Raw genomic sequence first — 23,817 nt, 5'->3', positions numbered from 1 at the left:
TCATTTAACAATATATTATGAATATCCTAAATTACCATTATATTTAGATCCAGCTCATCTTTTTTACTAGATGAAAAGTTGAGAAAAGATGAGAGTTAGTTAGCCATTCCCTTATTCAGAGAAAAATGTTAAATTAAGTATTTTGAGAGGCTCCTAAATTACTACAAGTGGGATTCAACTACTTTTCTAAAAACTGAGATGGACAAGCTGAAAAAATGATTTCTTTGTTTAAATATCTAGTTTTCCAATAAATGTTATCAGTGGAATAGAGTGCTCATTGGCACTTAGATATGTCATTGGAGCCCCCTTCTTTTTCCCCACAGGATGGCTCCTGTGATTAGTCTTCTAAGAAACACAATTAGGGAATACTGAACTGTAATGTGAGGTGGCCCTAGAAAACTGATGTGTTTATATTTATTAATACTTTTTAAATATATATAAAATGACAGTACACTGCCTTGATTCTTTACAAGGTAAGGATTTATTCGCACCCTGCCTACTGTTATAGAATTGGGCAAGTTAAATTCTGATCTCAAATACTATTGACCTTTAATTGTGTTTCCTTTTTTATGTTTCTTCTGGGAATTTTAACCCAGAATATCCATATCACTGGACTAATTCAACCAATAAATATTACAAAAAGCTTATGAACTCGGTCTTGTGATAAGATTTTATTTCCCTATGATTTCTTCTCTATAGAAACAATTAATCATTTCCTCATCTGTTTCCAGAACAATTTATACATACATTCTATTATAATATTGGTAGTTATTTTGCTCACATATCTCCAATTATTAATTAATTCAGCAAATGATCTTAACAGGTACTATGCAACCTGTTGAGTAAAGTAGACCTCATCCCTGCCTTCATTGAACTTACACTACATATGAGTTAGTCTTTCATAATTTCAAACTGTGAAAAATGACCGAAAAGAAAAAAAAATGATGCTAGAATGACTTATATCAAGGGCAGTGATCTAGTCTGAAGGGTAAGGGAAGATGAGAGGAAGGGAAGAGGTGAATTTTTTTACGATTTTTTATTTATTTATTCATGAGAGACAGAGACACAGAGAGAGAGGCAGAGACACAGGCAGAGGGAGAAGCAGGCTCCATGCAGGGAGCCTGACGTGGGACTCGATCCCGGGTCTCCAGGATCACGCCCTGGGTCACTGAGCCACCGGGGCTGCCCAAGAGGTGAAATTAAAGAAATAAACGTTGACGTTTGAAAATGGATAGTCCCTAAAGTAAATCAAATAAAAGGGCTAGATATGATTTTTCAGCACTGACTGCACATTATAATCACCTGGGGATCTCTTAATGCCAAACCCTATTATAACAGGAATCAATTGAATATTATGATGGTTGTGGGATGAAGGAACCTGGCATTTTTCAATACCAGAATAAAAGCATGTATGATCTGGAAAGAGTCCATCGTGGGAAGATAAGGGGGCAGACTGCTATCTGCAGAAGGAAGAGCCAAAAGAAAACTACTTTTGACAGAAGAAAGCTAATTTGGGGGGAAAATGAGATGGGATTATGAGAATAAAGATCACAGGCCAGTGATTGACAGAGCTTTGAGAAATACAAATAAAAAATGTTTGAAATTTGTATTAGAGCCTAATGAGAAGACTGAATTGAAGCTTAGTGCTTTAGTCCTTAGAACATAGATGGTAAAAAAAAAAAAAAAGAAAGAAAGAAAGAAAGAAAGAAAGAAAGAAAGAAGAACAGAGATGGTAATATAAGCCATGTATTAGGATGAAACCACTCGAGAGAATGAGGGGAAAAAAATGAATCTAAGAGTGAACCTGTAAAAGGCAGGAGGGGAGAGGAGACACCTGAAGGTGTTGGAGGTAGGTCAAGGGGCAGAGATGAGGGGTCACAGGGCAAATACAGCTGGGAGGTCCAGGAAGACAAGAAGGAGGCCCCTTCCAGTGGAGGTTGTGGAGATCTTTGGTGAAAACAATGAGAATCATCATTCTGAGGAGATGGACGTGCAAGCAAGATGGACATGGGTTGAAGAGTGACTGGGCACCAGCAGTAAATGTCGTCAGCACGCTGTGCATGGGAGGGTGAAGAACAATAGCCAGCAAAGGGAGAGAGCTCTCGTGAGATTTCCCTGGTCTCTTTCTTTCTTCTTATATGAGATGCTTAAACGACGATGGCGAAGATCCAAGAAAGAAGGGTGGAGGCGGGGGGGGCGGGAAGCATGAGCAGATGGAAAAGGAAGGACTTGGGACACAAGGACACAGAAAATGAACTAGTGAGCCTGTCAACAAGTATCAGACTTGTTAGCTGAAAAAAATAGGAATATCCCTTAGGGAACGAGCCCCCAGTTTTTAAATTTACATTCACTAGAGCTAAGCACGGAGTCTGGCGGAGAGTAGGCCTCCAGTCCTCATTACATCACAGGTTGGTAGGGACAGTTCCCAGATGATCCCATCATCAGCAGATGATGATAAGGCCATATTTGAGTGGATCGGTGTGTGATCTGTGACTGTGTTTGTTCCATGTACATTTCTAGATCATATGAGCAATTTGGCTTGTTAGACTTACTCTCATGAGCCACCGCATTGTTTTCTTGCAGCTCTCTGCCCCCAGCTCGCGGAAGGTGACTTTGTAAAAACTCAGTATTTCCTCTTCTCTCGAGAGTGAATGTTCTACTTCTTGGGAATTTTGGATGGAATAATTAAATAATAATGTGAAGTGTGAAGGCGGTGGGTGTTTTGTTCCCTCCAAAAGGCCTGCCTTCATCAGAGCTAACAGAATAGCGGCAGATTGGGAGCTTTTGATTCCCAGGGAGAAAGTAATCTTTCTCCCTGGCAACACCATCCCTTCACCAACCCCCTGCTCAGTAGCTGGGAGAAAATGAAACTACTTTTGTTTTGTTTTAAGTAGAGGTATAACAAAAGAGAAATTAAGTTGAGGAAGTTCTAAGAGAAGACAGTTCATGCTGCTTGAAAAAGATCTATATATATTTAAAGTTAAGACATACAGAATTAGAAATGTTCTAGCTGTATGTGCACTTAGCTTGACATTTCACTCGTTGATGGTAAAATTAATGTAGCAACATCCTTCTAAAGCATCTCTTTTATTTAAGTGTATTCGATTTTTTTTTCACTTCTTAAAGGTTGACAGGAATGAATTAATAATCAGTGCTATGCCAGCTATTCATGATGCTAATTTGAATTTTGACATAGCACCTCTCCCAGAATAATTTTGGTTTATTCGCATTCTCATTTCCATCATCTCTTGGTGAGGGACAAGTTACATGGAAGGTGTACTTAAAATAAGTTAACCCACACATTCATCCATTCAACAAATGTTTAGTGAGAGACTACTACGTGCTCAGCATAGCACGGGGTGTTTGGTATACATCGTTGAATAGAATGAAGATCCCTTCTTTCATGGCACTTACATAAATCAATAGATCGACTTATTAGAAGGTAGTAAATACTAGAAGGAAAAGGATAGGCAGTGAGAAAGATGGGGCAAGGACAGGCAAGTTGTAGCAAGCGACCAAATGATAAGAAGTAGGACGAGTAAGGGGTAAAGTAGTAGGAGAGGGTGGTTAGCGAGATACTGAGTGTGACATTACATAAAAGGCTGTGTGGGTCACTGAAAACACTTCGGCTTTCCCTGAATGCAATAAGGTTCTGAGAAGTTATATGATCTGAGTTATGTTTTAAAGAATCACTCTGGCCATTATGCTATGAATAGATTTTTTTTTAAAGATTGTATTTATTTATTAATGAGAGACACAGAGAGAGAGGCAGAGACACAGGCAGAGGGAGAAGGAGGCTCCCTGAGGGGAGCCCGACGTGGGACTCGATCCCAGGTCTCCAGGATCACGACCTGAGCCCAAGGCAGACGCTCAACCACTGAGCCACCCAGGCGTCCCTATGCTATGAATAGGTTACTGGGGACAAGAATGTAAGCAAAGGCTATGTTGGGCAGCACTATAGGAATCTTGGCCAGAGATGATGATGGCTTGGATGAGGGTGAGAGCTGTGGGGAGTGATCATAATATAAATTAAAACAAATCAAGGTTGTCCTAGTATAAGGTAAAACAAATCAAGAACTGTCTGGTAGTATGAAACCCCAGCTCTGCTGCTGTGGACGTGGAATCTTCAAAGGCCTCTCCCAACACACGTGTCACTCACACTTTCTTCATGCTGTGACTGTTCTCTGGCAACCACCATCCTAGGCTTCAGGCACCGAGATGCTCTGAGGGAGAATGAGATGGCCATGCATACGGGAATAAGGTCCAGCTCCTGAGAATTTTTTTTTTTTTTTTTTTTTTAGCTGAGAAACTATTTTTCATCCCAGGAGCTGTCGGTTCCACAACAGAGATCCCTGCTTTCATACTCACGGGGAACCATTGGAAGGAACGCGATGTTCAAACATCGGGGCATTTTTCAAAGGCTTGTTATTCGGTCTTAAATCATTCTACATGTAGAGTGTGTCAGTCTGCTATAGATTGTTTTTTTTTTTTTCCAGTGTCTAGACTCCTTTATTTTCAAATAGGCCTCTCTTCCAGATTCTGAGGAAAATGAATACTAGAAATGTTTTCCGCAATCTTGAGGACATCATTTTCTTTCTCTTTGATTAACTGCTGAAAAAGAGCCCACCTCTCCCTAGGAACAAGCAATAACATACGGGTACAGAACATTTTAAATACATATAAAGGAAGAGACTATAGTCTATAGAAATAGTTTTATTACGACTTATATCCAGGATATGTTACTGGATATACAAATCTATAATTCTTATATACACTATGATATTGTATATTTAATTTGTAATATCTTGTAAAGTATTGTAATATTTAATATTTAATTCTTCTATCACTTGGTTCAAATCACTCTAGAGTTTTCTGCAAATATAGCTTGTTACTGGTTTTATATTTGTATGACTCAAAAGGCCCATTATTGAAGGCTTACGAAGCCAAGGGATAAAGAGGAGTCTGGTAGCTGTTTACTAAGAAAAAAAGAGAAAGAGAGTGAGCGAGAGAGAAAAATTCTTGTGAAGTCTTGAAATTAGCCATTATTTTGGCTCGGGTCTAATTGAAGAAGCACACTCTGGACAGAGAATGAACAACTCTGGAGACTCTGTTTCACTTGGGTAGTTTATATGTCCAGTGGCTCATAACACTCTTAACTGCTCTGAATTAAGATCATTGTCTCCATTTCTCAGGTGAGAAAACAAGACGAGAGAGGTTAGGTAATTTCCCCAAGTTCACAGAGCTAAGTAAATGATGAACGTGAAATGTGTACTTAAGTCTGGGATTCTGAATACTATGTTCTCTCTCCCATGCCATGTGATTCCCTCTAAGTAGACAGTTAAGATTGAAGAAATTTAAACTGTACTTGGTAAGCGAGAAGGAAAGTCCATATAACACCCAGTTGGCCAACACCATAATTTCAAAAGGAGGATCTTTGTTATCAATTTGAATATAAGGATTTTTGTATGGTAAAGCAAGAAAAACTCTTAAGTCATGAAATTCTTTTTTCACTTGCCTCAGTGAAGGAGTTATTTAAATGTCTAATATAGATTTTTTATGTTTCAGAAAGATTTTCTTGATTCTATCACTCCTGCCCAGAAACCTTTCTTTAAAAAAAAATAAATTAAATTTAGTTAACATATAGTATAATGTTAGTTTCAGGGGTAGATTTAATGATTCGTCAGTTGCATACAATACCCAGTGCTCATCCCATCACGTGCCCTCCTTCATGTCCGTCACCGAGTTACCCCATCCCCCACCCACCTTTCCTCCAGCAACCCTCAATTTGTTTCCCATAGTTAAGAGTCTCTTATGGTTTGCCTCCCTCCTTTTTTGTCTTATTTTATTTTTCTTTCCCTTCCCTTCTGTTCATCTGTTTTGTTTCTTAAATTTCACGTATGAGTGAGATCATGTGATATTTGTTTTTCTTTTCTGACATATTTCACTTACCATAATACCCTCTAGTTCCATCCACATTGTTGCCAATGATCAAATTTCATTCTTTTTGATGGCTGAGTAATATTCCATTGTGTATGTAGACCACATCTTCCTCATCCATTCATCAGTTGATGGATACCTGGGCTCTTTCCATAGTTTGGCCATAGTGGACATGGCTGCTATAAATAGTGGAGTGCATGTGCCCCCCACCCCCCCCCCGTTCAAATCACTATTTTTGTGTCCTTTGAATAAATACCTCATAGCCGCACAGAAACCTTTCAACCAGTCTGTAATAGTCGCTAAAAAGAATCTAGAGATAACATCATAATCGTTTTCCTTCCCTCTTCTAGCTAGGTAAAAAATGTATTTTTTAAACAAATAGTTGTTTGAATTAAGGCCCATTTAAAAAATTCTACACATTATTTTCTCCATCATAGCTAATGTTTATGACCTTGGTCTAAATTCAAAGGCCTATCGATATTTAACACATCCTGTATCTTCTTTAGTCATGGTCAATTTTATTCCCACATTCTTTACCTGTAATTTAAAACAAACATATTTGAAGTAAGAAAGCTCTTTGGAAGTTGTACTTGTGTAAAACCATCTTTTGTTATGTTTCCCGTGATGATTTGCAAAATACGTGTATCTCATTAAACTATAAGGAAAAAAGTAATCCATGGTCCAAAATTTTGGAAATTAATTTACTAAATTTACCTTCTTGGATATTTTAAGCAAGTATATGCATATTAAAGTATCTCACAAGTCGTCTAGTGAGGAACCCCAAATTTTCTTGACCATGGGATATCTTGCCTCTTTTTTCATCGTACTCCGTGGAATAAACTTCAGCAAATGCTGGTCTGTGGAAGTGTCTGCCTTACAACAATGATGCCCTCTATATCTGAGTATTAATCAGATGATTGTCCTATGGTGTTCTAATACTTTTTAAAAATATTAGTGATACAAACTTGAAATATTATTCTGCTAAGCTTATGAAAGTAGCCACACCTAACATAGAGGGCTTTGTGAATGTAGGGATATAAAACTGTACAGTTTAATTGTAAAATATTTATGATTTTATATTAAACTGATAGATTTCTTCTATACTTTTGCACTTTGACACCGTTGCGTTTCTTGAGAAGTTCTATCTAGCTGTATTTTTACTTGAACAATGTTAACCAAATGGAGACCAGCTGTGTATAGCTTGGCAGGCATGCCTAAGTGTAAGCAAACCACAGTTGTTCCTTTACGTATGTTCAGCATCTCTAACCCCTTGAAGGATAAGCTCTGTGGAATTCACTGCTAGAATAGTCACAAACATCCTTCTCGTTGTATGGGCCTCCAATAGTACAGGAACTTCAGAAAATAACTGTCTAGGCTTTTAAAAATACAGAACATGACCATAAATGATATATAATGCCAAACTAGTCAATTATTTAGTTACCTATTTTAGACTAGTGGGCCACATCTAAGAATCTTAATAATTATCTTATTCAGAAACGTAGCTGATTCTCTGTTAGTAATATGAACAAAATATTCAGAACAATGGAATCCAATTCTAGGAATTCTTAAGAATTAGAATTTTGCTAAAAGTCCCATAAGTAATTGTGATGCACACTTAATTCTGCTTAGAAGCCTTTTGTGTGGATCAAAGATGCTTAAATTCTTAGAGACTGAGAGTTTAAAGTAATTGCAAATTTGATAGCTCTGTAAGGTCATGGACTTGTATGATTTATATTGCATTTTTTCCCAGGATTTTCATAGGACCTAGCAGGTTGTAGGTACTCCGTAAAGCATGCTAGAAGAATAAGTGAATGAATCAATGAATGACTAGTGGCAACTGTCAGTGTTTTCTGTTCCCTCTGAGCAGGATCATGATAAAGTTCCCAACAAGAATAACTTCAGATTCCTAACTGGCTCATGATTTTTCTGGTTGGAAATCTGGATCTTGATAATAATCAATGTTAAGAAAATGCACTAACTTGTATGGTGATTATTCTTGTATTGCAATGGCATTCTTACATTTCTATGAAGATTGTTCTGTATTAAGAACTTTTATTCATATAAATCCCCCTTAAATCAGTGACAATGATTTATGTGGAGACAAGGTGACAGTGTTTTTTGCTTTCAAATCACAGTGTGGTGTGATGATATCACCAGCTCTGATTCTAAATAATCGTGCCTGCTTTTCTATCCTTTGCAGCCAGCTGTCGCAAACTCTGATATCATGTTTATTAAAATTCATATTCCATGGGACACACTGTGCAAGTATGCAGAGAGGCTAAATATCAGGATGCCCTTCAGGTACTTTCAAATTTTACTTCATTCTATCTCAATGTAATTAAGATGAATCCGTTGTTGTTGTTGTTGTTTTTTCAAAACTTCAGAACAATAAATGTAACTCTTTCTACAGAGCTGCTTCTTCCAAATGTTAGAATATCTTGGACACTTTTTTTTTCCTTCTAATATGTTTACCAAATGTGATAAACCTTGTGGTCCCTTGGATGTTTTATGCCATTTTTAGGTGGACTTGCCAAGAGGGAGGGAAAAATGGTTGTTTTCGGAATTTGACTTACAGTTCCCAAGATTAGTCTCAGTTCTTATTCCATATGGGTGGTAAAAACTCTTCTGTCTCTGTGAAAGTGTGTGTAGCGTCCATTTGTGAACAAATACAGTGATTCTCTTGGCATAGCAGTTAGCAAGAATCATTCCTTGCTGCTCAACTACATGGTTTCTTAGCTCTGTCCTCAGCACCAGAGGATACATAGGAATTGGAGAACCCCACTCAAAGATTTTTCCATTTTTCTATAGACAAAGATTGAATAGACATGAGTTTCCCTCTGTTGTCTATCTTGTGTTATATGCAGAATTATCACTTCTTCCATGTGGAATTCAATAGTGTTCCTACTGTGTGCGAAGAGATAAGCATTATGCTCCTTTGAAGCTCAGTGTGCTTCACCAGCTGATAAGAGGGTTTAAAAAGAGTAACAAGATACTGAGTAAAAGAGCCTCTAGATAGTGATTGTGAATGTAAGAGCACAATTCGAAAATACAGAGAAACATGTCAGACCTGGTAGCTTGGAAGAGGCCAGTTCTGGTAAGAGTGCTGACAAGTCTTCCGATTCCATGGTATTCAGGATAAAATATGAGATAGTGGTCCCATCTTTCCAGTCACTTGAAAAACCCCAGGCTTTGAAAGATGCAAACACAGCCATTGTCCACGAAACAGAAATTGATGAAGCATTGGCAACTACCGAGGAATCTACAGACAGTATTAGAATTGAATACCTAATTAGCTTGTATTCAAACCTAAGAGTCTAAAAGTTCTCTTTAAAAATGATATTTAGGAGATAAGCAAATAAAACCTTAAAAAGCTTGGCAAAGAATAGTGGTAATGACAAAATATAAAGCAAAAGCTGATAAAGGAAAGAAAAGTCTAATCCTTCAGCACCTTATACAAATGATAAGTTAACTAAGAGGACCCGAAGTCGGTATGTTTCTATGAAAGGTGGTTCTTAAAAGAAGCAAATAAGGGCCTACGAGATGTTATTTGTGATATGATTAACTAGTGTGAGGTCTGCAAAGACTGCTTTCAACTCAAGTCATTATATCGAACTAAGCTAGAGAGCACAGCTGGGTAAGTATACACTTGCACTAGTCTGTACATCCCTTCACTTCTGAGCAATTCTTCCCTATTGACAGCATGTCACGTTCTAAGAAGTCTTGAAATACTTACTTGGGACTTATTACAAGGTGATAACGGGGGAATATTTGCCATTTGCTCTGTCCAATTTCTTCTTGCTTGGATTGTACCTATTCATGGGGCACAGAATCATGCAGAATTAAAACTGTGATAAATTTTAACCTACAAAATTAGTGAAGAATTTTATGATTAGTGACATTCAGACACTGGTAAGATATGGTAAATATCAGATTTGCTTATTATATGGTTCAAATCAAACTTCAAAAAATATTCTGAAACTCAATTTGGAAGTGTTTTTTTTTTTTCTGTGAGCCTTAAAACCTTTTATACCCTCCACTTTTATCTTAATAAGATAATTGGAAAATGTGTAGAAACATTCCCTGAAGTATTACTTACAATTGTGGAAAATGGAAATACCTCCTATGTTCTACAGTAGAGGAGTAAATTAGAATACACCCTTGCTCTGTGTTTATTCATGAATAAATAAATAAAATATTTAAAAAAAAAACCTATCTCATCAGAAAGGCTGCATATCATCCCCGTGACCTCCTCTGGACTTTAAACAAAACAGTCGTTGGCCAGGGATCTAGAAGATTTTGTTCCTTTTGTGCTATACGCAAGGAGGGATTTGACACAGTTTGCCCTAGATCCCCGCAACGGCGCTTGTTATGAACGATGAAGTGATGCCTTCAGTGAAAGAACAAGTTATGAATATAGTGTCAGTCTACATGTTTGCTTTACTGCAAGTATTTGACATTTGAAATTCAAAGATTTTTTTTTTTTACCAATTCACTTTCAAAATATGTTCATCTGCAGCAGTCTACAGGGAAAAAATCTTACAAAGACAATGGCATACTTTTCATATATGAAGACAGTTTACAATGTCATACTTTTCATATAGCTCTTTTCACCATCATGTTGGATTTTACTAAGTGTTAAAAAATTGAAGGTATGTTTGGAGCACATTGATCTCCTTTCTGTCATTGCCTTACTCTTATCTTTTCAGGCAAGTTTTGAGAAACTCAGTGATAGACTGATCAGTACTCTCATAAATTTAATTTTTCTAAAAATATATCCTGAACTTACTTCCTTTGTTGCTTTTTCTTAGAAATTCATTAAAAATAAAAAACAAAAACAAAAAACAAAAACACTAACACTTCCCATGCCAGATTGTGAATGTCCTTGGTTGATATGAATTAGAGCTTAGGTCTCCAGGCTGTGTGCCATGGTGTTCTGACTTAGGATGGCTTTTGAAGAAGATGTTCTCTTCAGATAGGTGTTGTTTTTTTTTTTCTTTTTTAAGATGATATTCTTTTTTTTTTTTCCTAGTAGATTGCATTTGAAAGGACAGTACTGATACATCTAAGGAAAGAAATATGAAAACCCTGAAGTGTGTGCAATTACTCTCTCTTCTTGATATTGTGGCTGAAATTTCTTCTTTATGTTTTTTATTTTTTTTAAGATTCATCTTTTTTTGAGAGAGAAAGAGCGCACACACGAGGGTGTGAGTGGGGGAGGGGCAGAGGGAGAGACTCCCAAGCAGACCCCCTGGCTGGGTGCAGAGCCTAACATGGGCTCAATCCCACAGCCCTGAGATCAGGACCTGAGCTGAAACCAAGAGTCCAGACATTTAATCAACTGTACCCCTCATAACTTTTTTTTTTAATAATGTGTACATTTGCTGCATACTAAAACTTATGGAAAATGCCATTGAAATTCTCATGATTTAATAACATAAATACTAGGAAATATGCAACATTCTCCAAAAATGTATCAGAAGAATAATAGTTCCAAAAGTTCTTAAGAGAAAGATATCCTGTGAGCAAATATGTTTCTGAATTTCTCAGTTAAACAGTAAGTTTATTTACTGTAGGAATTTTTAGAGAAGTGGTCCTCATTCTGCCTTTAGAATGCGTTACAGTCACCTGGGAGACTTAGTAAACATGAAGTTCCCTGGAGGCCTCTCCCCAGAGATTATGGCATCCTAATTCTGGGACAGAAGGTGTATAGATTTTTAACAAACATCTCACAGGATGCTGATGCAGATGGTAAAGAAATATTGTCTTAACAATTTTATTATTTTAATAATTTTGATCATTTTTATACATTCCAAGGGTTGGTTATACAAAGCACCCTTTCCATTTGATGGTGGGATTTTTTTTTTTAATCTTAATATATTTTATCTTTATCTTAATATGTTGTTGTTCTTGGGAAAACAGTTTGACAAATACTAAAACACAGAGTTTTCTTGGAACATTTTCCAGATCAGTTTAAATAATAGATGTAACATTAATTCCTTAGTAACTAACTTCTCATTTATTTCTAAGGAACACATGAAATTTGGCATAGCCCTGCCTCATAAAAAGAGAATACTATACAAACATAAACTAAGTGGCAAAGCTTTTCTATGATGGCCGATTCAGTTTCCAGTTGTCAACTGGTATCACATTTAAGAACATAAAATTAAAATATACAATAATAAAGACCTTAAATAGGAAAAACATATGTCTCTTTCTAGGACAAGAGGTTTTAAAAGATTTATGCATAAAATAACTTACACATGCTTGACTATCCCATATATTTATTCAGCATTGGAAGCTACATATTAAATTTCACAAAGAAAAACTGCAAATTTATTCAGAAAAAAATATTAGTTATAACCCTGCTTTGCCTGCAAACGGTTTCTCCTTACTGTATGAACATGAGTCTTGAACATTTTATCTAAGTTCTCTACTCAGATGTATGTGTAGAATTTTATATACCTAAATTTTCTAGCTATTGCCTTTTTTGATTATCATTCCAAAGTAAGCATGGCCTACATATTAGACTTGATGTTTCAAAACTACCCAAGAAAATTTCAGAGGGTTAAAATGCTTCAAATTTTCTTATTTTTCCCCTATCAGCAGGGACCTAACGTATGTCTTCCACATTCCAGAAATATTAAGTTCTGCTTTCATTATTTTTCTTTTAATTCAAAGGTGGTTCCTAGTCCTTCTTACCCCTTTCAAATTAAAAGAGTCAAACATATTTTAAGATGTTTCTGTCATCCCCTGGTTTCTCAGTTTGAGTTCCTTTTTTTTGTTTGTTTATTTGTTTTTGTTTTTAAGATCCAGGGACTCCAAGATCACGCCCTGGGCCAAAGGCAGGCGCGCTAAATGGCTGAGCCCCTCAGGGATCCCCTCAGTTTGAGTTCCTTAATGAGATTCTTAAGCTTCTCCCACAAATACATTAAACATCAGATTGCGGGGGGGAAGTGGGCTGATATTTTTTAAATATTAAGAATAATCTTTTTATCACAACCGAGATTAAACTTAGACCAATTTTGTATGCAAAGGACACGTCACTCAAAAAAGAAAACAACATGGAAACAGACAGGCAGCCCAACAGAGGAAATAGGCCCAATCTCCTATGGAAGATGGTCCGTGATCTGTTACATAATGATGACTAAATAGGGCAAGACAATCTGTGTAGAGGAAATTCAGGAAGAAGATGGGTTTATATCTCAATGGGGATTGAATTCTATATGCATACAAATTCCAGTATATTTGAAAAATGAAGGGGAGGGATTTTTAAATGAGTTCAGCATAGACATGGCAAGCCTTAAGATTCCATATTTGAATTTAGTATTGAGGTATGGCAGGGACAACTGAAAAAAAATATCTTTTTTAGCAATATGACTAGTGTTTGCAATGAAATATGGTAGTTCAGAAGGTTTTCAAGTTTTCCCAGCAGTTAATAACACAGTTAGGACCAAATATTGATTGTCCAAACTCAGCTCTGCTTTCTAGATGCCACACAGGGAGGAATTTACTGATCCTCTGGAACGGGTTTTGATGGGTGGGGATAAAAAAGGTATTTTAGAAGAGACTATGAGATTTCTGAGCTCCAAAATGAGGACATGGTAAGACTCTTTTGGGAGGTGAATTAACCTCTGTCACGAATTTTTAGATTCTCTAAAATCAGACATGCTACACACCTGCTTAAAACATTCAGTGTTTTTCATCCATTGTTTTTCACCTAAAACCTTAGTCAGTGGTATGACCCTTCATTATCTGCGCCATGTTCATCATCCCTGTCAGCTCTTTTATATCTATTTTCAACTTGCAATTCGTACTCCAGAGAGCACCAAAGTGGCTGCAGTTTCCTGAATCTTAAAATACTTGATGTTGCTCCATAACCATTTCATGTGCCGCTACCTCTGTCAAGAATACCGCGTCCCAAGTACCTTATTCAGAGGACGACTCCCACTCATGCTTCAAGATTCAACACAGATAACACATTGCTCTGGGAAGGTTTTCCTGACTCCTTTCTCCTTCTTCTAGAAAAACTAATCAAGATCCCTTCCTAGGTACTTCCATAGCACTCTCTGTTTTTCCTGCATCATCACGTTTTATTATAACTCTCACTTTTCTCCTTAACTGTAAAGCAAGTTATTTTTCCCTAGATTTTTAATAGTTATACCTTAACAGAGCTTGCAAAATAATAAATATTTATTACATATGTCTTTAGATGGATAGAAATATAAATAAATGGATGGATGGATAGATGGATGGATGACTTCATATAACATATAAGCAAATAATCCAGTTAATACGCATTGTGTAGCAGAAGGCAGACAAAAAATGGAATTAAAAATCAAATATTCAAAAGTGTTCTATTGACTTATCCAGGTTTTTTGTTATTAGCAACTTAAAGTCTGAAATTAAGACAATGCACATCTAGAATTCTTACTATTACATCGACTTACTTCATGTCTTTCATGGATGTGTGGAAGTTAGAGGGTTAATATACTCACTATGATCAAATGTTGTCACTCACTGGTCTCTCTTTTTTTCAAGTGACTCTCTTCAAGTGTTTCTATTATTTTTCAGGAAAAAATGCTACTACACTGACCGGAGGAGCAAATCAATGGGCAGGTCAGTGGGTGATGTGTAATTTGTTTACAACCGATTTGACATTTGGGAAAAACAAAAAGGAAACATTCAATTACCCATATCAGCAGTTATAAATTTTAGGATGAAAGATTTTGTTGGTTTCTTCAAAGATTTCCAAAATGACTTATGCCAAATTTAACAATGTGAAAATCAGATAATCTCTCTCTTTTTTTTTTTTATTTACCATTTCAATTCCTACAATCCTCTTTTAGTATAATGTTGTGACAGGAAGATTTTAATTGCAAGTTAGCATCTTAGGAAAGATTTTAATTTATAAAATAGTTTTAAAAGCAGGATTGATGAGCAGACGAGGACCCCCTAGAATAAAAGGAGAACAGACACAGCAGAAACCCTGTGGATCATTCCGTGTAAATTCTTTGACAGAGGAGGTCAAGGAGAGGCCAGCATCCAGAGTGATGAAGTGGTTTACCAAGGCCACATAACATCTTTTGAATCCCAGGCTACTCTTAGGTCACCAGCTGAGCTGCCTCTCTTTTCCGAATATTGAAAAGAAGCTGTTTTTCAAGAGCTTCATCCCAAAACTTCTCTTTACCTGTTGTGGTAACAGTAGCTGTGACAAAGGAATTAAGCAAGCCAGAGCCCTGAGACAGAAAAGGCTCTCCCACCTGAATCACCTTGGCCCTGTTTCACTGAGGAAAATGAGCTTCCATTTAATGGACACTAAAAACAAAAAGGTTTCTATTTTTCTGCTCATTTCAAAAGAATTAATTAACAAAAGCAAGATATGATGGCGTGTACTCTACTGAATAATTCTGCAAGATGTTACCAGTCAGAAGGACACAAAACTAGAATCATGTAGTATGAACCTCAGAACATTTTAGGAAAGGATTTTATAAATCCAGTTCCTTACCAGAGAGAGTGGCTGAATATAATTAAGAACTTTAGAATAGGAAAAATTTTGATTTTAAGAGAGGAGAATGTTGGTCTTTCTTAAACATTGAATTTAGATGTGGTAGGAACAGGTGACAAGAAAAGTAAATAATGGAGGGAAAACTTGAAATTAGAATTAATGCGAAAGAAATGAGTTCTTAAAAGTATCTTTAAAATGCTAAAATTATTAATGATGCTCCTCAGCCAGGTCCCATTTTTCTCTTTGTTGGGTTAACATGCTCAGATTTAGAATGAGCTTTGATCATTCCCTTGTGCGTATTTGGTCCTAGTCTGTATAGCAAGTTTCCAAAATTATTTTTATATAATAAAATAAAAGTCATTGGAACAGATAATATATGAATTTATAACTGCAGAGGGTTCTGTTTGTTTTTCTCTGCATGTACCTGCATCATGTTTGATGGCATCGACAGAATGTCAGTGGGTTAGGTTCAGTGTGCTCCATAGAATGAGTGAGATTTTGCTACTGTAGAGTAAGTGGGTTTTCTGATAAACAAGCATCTTTCTTCGAGAGACTTGCAGAAGGATAAAATCCTATAGACTAAAATAGCAAGAAATTTCTACGTAATATTATGTAATCGCTTTAGAATGCACTTGTCTTTAGAATGCATGATAAACATGTACATTAAATTGCAAAGAAAACACTTAATTTTTTTCTATTTTGATCAAACTTAAAAATAGAGAACTAAACACTATATTATGTATCATACTGTTTTACTATCTTTGATGTTTATTATTTTTTTCTGTTTACTTTCATGAAATGAAAATTCAGTTATATCTTCCAACTAATCACTAAAATACCTGAAATGTTACTACAGCCTACCTCTTCAGAGTTTACTTACGACAAATAGTTTCCTTTGGTCCTTGACTTTTTGGACGCAAACGGGAAGGGTAGCAAATAAATAGGAAGGGTATTTATAAAAGTATATGACATCATGAGCTGAGAAGAATGTCACGTTGTTTGCTTGAGTTTAGAGTTTCAATTAAGGAAATGCTTGGTTGATTTCCTTTTTTTTTTTTTTTTTTTTTTAACTTTAACTTTGGAGAAAAGTTTAACTGTCTCCTCCTCCCCGTGTGTGTGTGTGTGTGTGTGTTTGTGTGTGTGTGTGCTGATGATCATCGTTATAAAATTTTAAAACCTCATTAGTAGACAATTGGCAAGAGAGAAATGAAAGTCAATTGTGTGCACTTAGATTTTCCCTGTGCTTTTCCTCTCTTGAGGTGGGAAAGATGATTTGTGCGTGGGTGTTTCCGCCAGTAAACATTAGGTGATGTAAGGTACAGGCAATTCTCCAGCTGTTGAAGATGGTCATTTCTCCGGGCAGCTGTCGTTCTACTCCTGCTGCTGTCTATCATTTGTTGACAAAGCACTTTCACGTTCAGTTTTCCAATCATCCTCAAAATGACCCTTCAGGGCAGCAGAACACAGAATAACCGGTTTTGCTTACCGGGGAGAACCAGTGACTGTTGGCACCACTGTCTACTGGCCTCTTGCCTCATCCGCAGTATTTCACAGCAGCTTGGGTGGAGCTTGAGCCCTGACCACGTTTTTTTGGCTCTTCTCTCCAAGTTTCTTTTCAATTTCCGTGGAATTCTCTGCTTTCCCTTGATTTTGCCCCAGCAGCGTAAAGCTCCATTAGAAGTCATCTTCACAGTATGTCATGAAATCTTGAGTCCACCAGATGGCCAAGATGACAAGGATTTGATGGAGTGTGGATCATGCATTAGGTCGTGTTGGTGACATGGTGATACTGGTAGCAGTAGACGGAGTAGTAATACTCTCTTTTCTTACGATTATCGTAAACCTTACTGAGTGCTCGCTGGGTGCTGAGCACTGTGGATTCGGGCATTCCGTATATAGTTCTCAAAATAATCCCTTCCTTTAAGAGATGAGAACATCGAATAAGAACCAAGGAAATTGAGTAATAACCCAGAACGTTGCATCCCGTGATTCAAATCCAGGCCTGACCACATTTCACTATCAGAATCCTCTACTTCTCTGTAGAAAGTCCATATGAAAAAAATCTAAATTATAAAATGTTTATTTCTGTAAAAAATCAGTGATGATGAAGCCCCTTTTACTGTTTAAATGTTCTTAAAATTTACCTCCGCTTCTAGGATGTTTATACTAGTAGGTCAGCATTTCCTAAGTGCAGTCAAAAACATATCCTTTCATTTGATCCTTCTGGCACCTAGTAAGGTAAGACAGAAAGAATCATGTCCTCTTTCTAGAGATAAGGAACCTAAAGCTCAACGATTAAAAATGTTTGCCTCGATTTCAGTAACTGGCAAATTCAGTCCTGGAAGACTCCTCCTCCTACCCCAGTGTTTTCCTCCCTGTGCCAAGTTTGAAAGCAGGAGTGATGGCTAGCTCATCCATTCAGTGATTCATAAACATCTATACACTATCACTGAAATACGGAGATACTCTGTGATTTCAGAGGCTTTTGTTATCATGAGAAGAAGCAAAATGAACACCTCAGATATTGCTGATTTATTATGTTAGGCTAGAAAGAAATGCTTGGGTCCCTCTAAAACCAAAAATGACTTGGCATCTATTTAATAACCCATCCGGCAAAGGAAAGGTCCAGACTCTCCACATGCTAAACTGCCCGTCAGGAATTGATTATTATTTCAAATTATGCATAGTAATTTTAGCATAATAGACTCAAGTGGAATAATTCCCAAGATACACTATTAGCGGCCTGCACATTGCTCCACTAAATTTTTTAAAGTTTAAACAGAGTTGACCAAACGGACATGAAGATGCATTGTACTTGCCTAGGAAACTTTCTTATTCTGCTACTTTCATTCTTACTACTGCAGAAGAGGCCCAAATGGACAAAGATGGAATCTCATGAATGGTGTGTAAATATTGCAGTTTGGAGGGGTTTTTTTTTTTTAAGTAAAAATGCAATTATAATTACAGTTACTCAGAATTAAGTTTTCAGAATCAATCTCTTTTGTTTACTTGTTTTTCTTTGTAAAGTAAACATGATTCCAATATCAGTATATACACTTAAGACCTGGGTTATGACCATAATCTAAAGCTGAGACCAAGGTATCGTGATATAAGATTTCCTGAAACAGTATCTTACTGTCATGTGGGTGGTGTCTGTACTAAACCCATCACTCAAAGTGCTGCCAGTGGACAGCAGCGTGGACGTCCCTAGGAGCTGGTTAGAAATGCAGACTCTCAAGCCCCGCCCTCGGCCGACTGAATTAGCTTTTTAACCAGATCTTCAGATGATTCATGTGCTCATCAGATTCTTAAAAGTACCGCAAAGACTCTTTGCCTCTGTTTGTTAATAATCAAGTTAAATATAAGACACTGAGGGCGCCAGGGTGGCTCAGTCGGTTCAGCGTCTGACTCTTGATTTCGGCTCAGGTCGTGACCTCGGGGTTCTGAGATGGAGCCTTGCCTGGAGCCTGCGTAGGTTGCTCTCTCTCCCTTTTCCTCTCTCTCTCTCCTGCCTTTTAAAAAATAATCTTTAAAAAATAAGACACCAACTTACAAGTCTCTAACAAATTCAGTGTGTTTTTGTTGTTTTTTTTGTTTTGTTTTGTGAGTGAGGAAACAGAGGCAAGAAGTTCAATAATATGTGTCACTTTGCACAGCCACTGTGGTGCCAAGCTGCCTCTGAACTCGGTTTTGCTTGATGCCAGGAGCCTTGGTGTTCCCATTGCAGCTGGGGCTCGCAGACCTGTTGAATAAGTGTGTAGTAGACATTCATTTCCTTTTGGTGTCCACTTGTAGAGCCACAGGGCTGTAGAGTTTTCAGGGAATCAGGGAATAATCTATAGCTATGTCTATAGGTATAAATACAGCCATTTGTGCACTCCCAACTTTGACCAGTGTGTCATACTGCTCTCATTGTTGGTTTCTTTCCTACCACCCTCTGTGTGTATGATGATCCTTCCACATGTTCCGCAAGGCTTTTCTCATAAGGATGACCTAGTTGCACTGGAAGAGCTTTCACAACTGCAGGATTCGGTTTGTTTTGGAATTCATTCCCTTTGTGGTGTGGGAACAGGAGCAATGCTTGTGCATGGGTGTGTGTGTGGGGGTGTGTCCTTTTGGAGCTCTGTTTACGGAACAGTAATGGAAGGTAGGCATTGCTCTGGAATGCAGCCTCACCTGGTTCATGTGACTTTGTTCCAGTGTACAAAATTATTTTAGAAGGATAAAGAAATGGATGGCCCAGAACCCAATGGTTCTTGACAAGTCGGCTTTTCCAAACCTGCAGGAGTCAGACTGCTATACCGGCCCCTTCAGCCGGGCCCGGATTCACCAGTAAGTTCATGTTCCTTTTTCTCCCACTGCCGGACGTGGTACCTTTCATTATCTAGGAATTATTCATAGAATAAAGATACGTTGGAGCAGTTCCATTGTTTGCCAAATAAGTCAGAGAATGTATCATTTCATTGATTTTTTTTGCACTTTGTTTATGAACAGTACTCAGTGAGCATTATTAATTCCTTATCAGATGATTTAGCAACAGTCAAAAAAATGAATAATGAATTGTAAACTCATGGGCTAATAGCCGAGAGTCCCAATTCTTTCAAAATAATTGCAATGGTGCTAAATTACTCAGTTAAAGTAACAATAATGATAATAATAACAGGATTACTATTAAATAACATGGATGAATGATGGATTGTCCTAATTAATAAATGATTATACATAATTACATTTAATTAATATGTATTTATTAGTTTAATCCACTTTAGTCTAATTGTATTAAACTAAGGTAAATGAGACATTTTTTAGAGACTTGTTGCATAGCTAACTATCCAATTATATACCAACATATTTCTCTCTATTCCTTTATTCATTCAACTAGCATTTGAGTTTCTACATAAACTGTCAGAAGTTGAGTGAGTCCATGACACTTCCATCTTTTTGAGGATCCCAGCAAATTACAAAGTAAATGCTGAAATGGACCCTCTCTTTGCTGTCAAGATCACCCTCTTGCTCTTTATTCATTGGCTCTCGTATGCGGTTCCTCTTTGCACCTCTTCCTACATGGCGGCAGGACAGGGCATGAAGGGGAAGGGAGCTCTTGCTCACTGCTGAAGTTCTCAGGGCAAGACGAGTTAGCTTGGAAGGTGTGGTACGGGCAAATGACATCAATTTTTAATGTGTCCTATTTGGAACTACTTTGCTTGAGGTAGTACAAAATTTATGGGAGGCAACCGACAATCTAATGCTGTCCCTGTTTTATCCCAAACAAGAAATATGAGGACATCTAGGCCTTCTTATAAACTGAAACATTTGTCAATGAATATTTGATCATACCTGTATTATTTATAAATGTATTTTGTCTCTGCCAATTGATTTTTTTTTTAAGATGATGGTTTGTCTTTTGACTTACTCTACTTCTCACACGTCCGTTTTAATGGAGAAAATAGATGGATGACTACCTAGAAACTTCTGACTTTTGCTGGACTCTGTGCTCTGTTTTGAATATTAAAACAAATCCCCTTATCTTAACAGCTTCATAATAAACAATAAGGACACGTTCTTCAGCAATGCTACTCGAAGCAGGATAGTCTATCACATGCTACAGCACACCAAATATGAAAATGGAATATCAAAAGTGGGTAAGAACACTGATCAAAAATAGGAGGTAGAATTTGCTGTTACTAATCATATCCAGAAATATTTATTTTAACATCTGAAGCTTTGCCTTCGTGCGTTAACTATGAAGGTATAATGCATTGAACACAAACTCTAAACATTCTGTTTTTCAGCCTTTCAATAAAGCAAAACTAAATACAACAACAGCAACAACAAAGACTTTTTCAAGGGCGTTTAGCCCTATGTATCAAATGTGAGAAGTGCTAACACTTTGAATAGAAATTTTACTTCTTGAAATTTATCTCCAAGAAATAATCAGATTTTTGAATAATACTAAATGTAGAAGTTTGTACATAGGGGCTTTGTTTATAAGCAAAGATTAGAAAGAAATCTAATTTCATCCATCACTAGGAACTAGCAAATATGTTAGGCTGCTTCTCCATAAATGCATCCATTTAAAATTATGTTATTAATTCACTCTTAACTCAGATTTACCAAACATCTGTTATATGCTGTATATCACAAAAAGTATATGACACAGACCCCTTACTTGTAGAGATTAAAAAATAGTGATTAGTTCTCCATTTATTGACTTTGAAAGACACCACAATGCATAATCAAGTGAAAAAAGGAACAGAAAAAAAAAAAACAGATTAAAAACTGTAAATCCAATGTAATCCCATTTCCTAAACACACATTCGTAAAAAGAAAAAAATCTAGAATATATATGAAACTTTTTAGAAATTACCTCCAGAAGGTGAAATAACACCTAAGTTTAACTTTCTAAATTTCTGTGTTGTTTAAATGTATTGATGGTGTGCTACTACATGTATACTGCAAAAGAAAATTGAGACAATTTCATCTAGAAAAATTAAATACAATTGCCAAGTTTACATACTGCAGAGCAGGAAAAGACTGGTAACAAACTGGTTTTTTAATTATTAGGGTGAAAAATACAAGATAGTGAAGAGATCAGATGCTAGTTATGTCCTAAAGTTCTTACAAATAAAATAGCCACTGAGAACTTGTACCAATCTCTACTGAATTGAATTAAAATATAGTGCCACAGAAGTCAAATGAGCTATGTTTCAAGCCAGCCATTATTTTTTAAAGAGGAAATTTCAGACTTTGGTTCTTCTTTGATTAACAATTCATTTATTACTGAGAAGTCAAAATTGTTAATTTGGATACTAAATCCTTACCAAAAAATTTGACACTGAGTTTTCTAATAAATAATAAAAATAGAGAAATCCAGAATATAAATTAAAAATGTGTCCAAGTGATAGTGTTATGTGCTTACCTAGTATTATAAATAAAAATAAAAATATGACATTTCAAATGATTATACAGATATTATGCCTTTTGTGGAACATACAGTAAACACAGAAGAGTATAAAAATAAAATTAAAAACCCCCAAACTCAGTTGTCACTCTCACAAATTAATACTGAATATATACATATATATATAGTAAGCCTATATATAGTAAGCCTGCATGATTCTAATAATATGTGTATATATATATATGTTGAATATGATGTATAGCACATTATTAAAATCATGTAATGTTTACAATTTTCTGTCCTTTTTAAGAAGTATTTATGAGTATTCTCTCAAGCCCTTTGGTATGTCTGTAAACATTTTAAGTAGCTGTACAAAATTCTATTACAGACATTCATCAAATTGCAGTTATTTACCAAGTACCTAATATAATTGATGGCACCATAGTAATTAAATGATTCCCCAATTTAGGGCATACAATTATTTCTCAGTCTTCACTAATATAAATAATGCTGTAACAAAAATTATTCTCTAAAAGCTTCCCAATATCTAATCTTATCAGGACATTATGAGAATGTCCATTTCACTACACTCTGAGCTGGAGGAGATTTTAAGACGTGTCACATATTGCTGTTTATGTCTCCTTGGCTCCATTGTAATTAAAGACTCCTTAAAACTAGTATCTTTTTGAGACATTTTTGTGGGCAGAGAATTCCTCTGCTTTTTTTTTTTTTTGACCAAATGTCACTGTTTCAAGGTAGAAAAATTTTTTTTGCTCCAGGTTCATGTGAACCCAAATATTAAAATGTCTCATATTCCATGATATGGCAAAGTGCCGTATGTTGGCACCTTGCAAACTCCCTGCAAATCTCCATTGATTAGTGTTGTAAGGACACAAACAGACTCTTATTATCATTCTCGCTCATCCCCCACCGCCCTCAGGGGTGGTGTGGCTATGGATGGCATCTGGGTTATTTTAAGGTTTTAAATGAATCTGTTGTCCCAGGTATATATATGTTGCTACAGAGGGAAGTCTTCATTTGAACTGACCCTGGAACTGTTTTTTGTTTCTCTTCCCAGGTATCTGTAAACTTATAAACAATGGCTCATATATCGCAGCTTTTCCCCCACATGAGGTAATTTTGAAATACAGTTTCCATTAAAAAAAAAAAAAGTTTCTCATGCTTATCGCTGATCTTTTTAAATTTCTTTTAAGTCTGGCTATCCTCTCTTAGGATGACTCCATCAGTGGGTGGCCCTGGGCCTTTCTGAGACCCCATTATGATCTCTGGCTGCATACTGGCTCCAGTGCTCCAGAACCCTTGTGCAATTTTGCCCTTACTGGGAGTCCCAGCCCTGGAGGGAACTCAGGGACATGGCTCAGCCACTCTGACCACTGCCACCCTCTGCTCCAACACCAGAGTTCCATGCTTGACCCAGCTTCAGGCCCACACCACTCCCAAACAGGATAGAGAC

The 23,817-nt window shown here is 36.6% G+C and overlaps 1 protein-coding gene across 4 annotated transcripts in view; it reads left to right on the top strand.

Moving 5' to 3' along the window:
• ANO3 (anoctamin 3) overlaps nucleotides 1-23,817 on the top strand; it is a 372,459-nt gene that overhangs the window by 260,442 nt on the left and 88,200 nt on the right. For 3 of the 4 annotated variants that reach the window (XM_055317544.1, XM_055317541.1, XM_055317543.1), the window contains 5 exons: nucleotides 8,138-8,238; nucleotides 14,509-14,553; nucleotides 19,643-19,774; nucleotides 20,978-21,084; nucleotides 23,422-23,477. In XM_055317544.1, coding sequence (XP_055173519.1) covers nucleotides 8,138-8,238; nucleotides 14,509-14,553; nucleotides 19,643-19,774; nucleotides 20,978-21,084; nucleotides 23,422-23,477 — 441 coding nt within the window. The remainder of the gene's footprint in view (nucleotides 1-8,137; nucleotides 8,239-14,508; nucleotides 14,554-19,642; nucleotides 19,775-20,977; nucleotides 21,085-23,421; nucleotides 23,478-23,817) is intronic. The other variant, XM_055317542.1, reaches the window with a different exon arrangement.

This window comes from Nyctereutes procyonoides, unplaced genomic scaffold (assembly GCF_905146905.1).
Source record: "Nyctereutes procyonoides isolate TBG_1078 unplaced genomic scaffold, NYPRO_anot_genome, whole genome shotgun sequence".
Lineage (NCBI taxonomy): Eukaryota > Metazoa > Chordata > Mammalia > Carnivora > Canidae > Nyctereutes > Nyctereutes procyonoides.
This window is presented reverse-complemented; position numbering and strand designations above follow the sequence as displayed.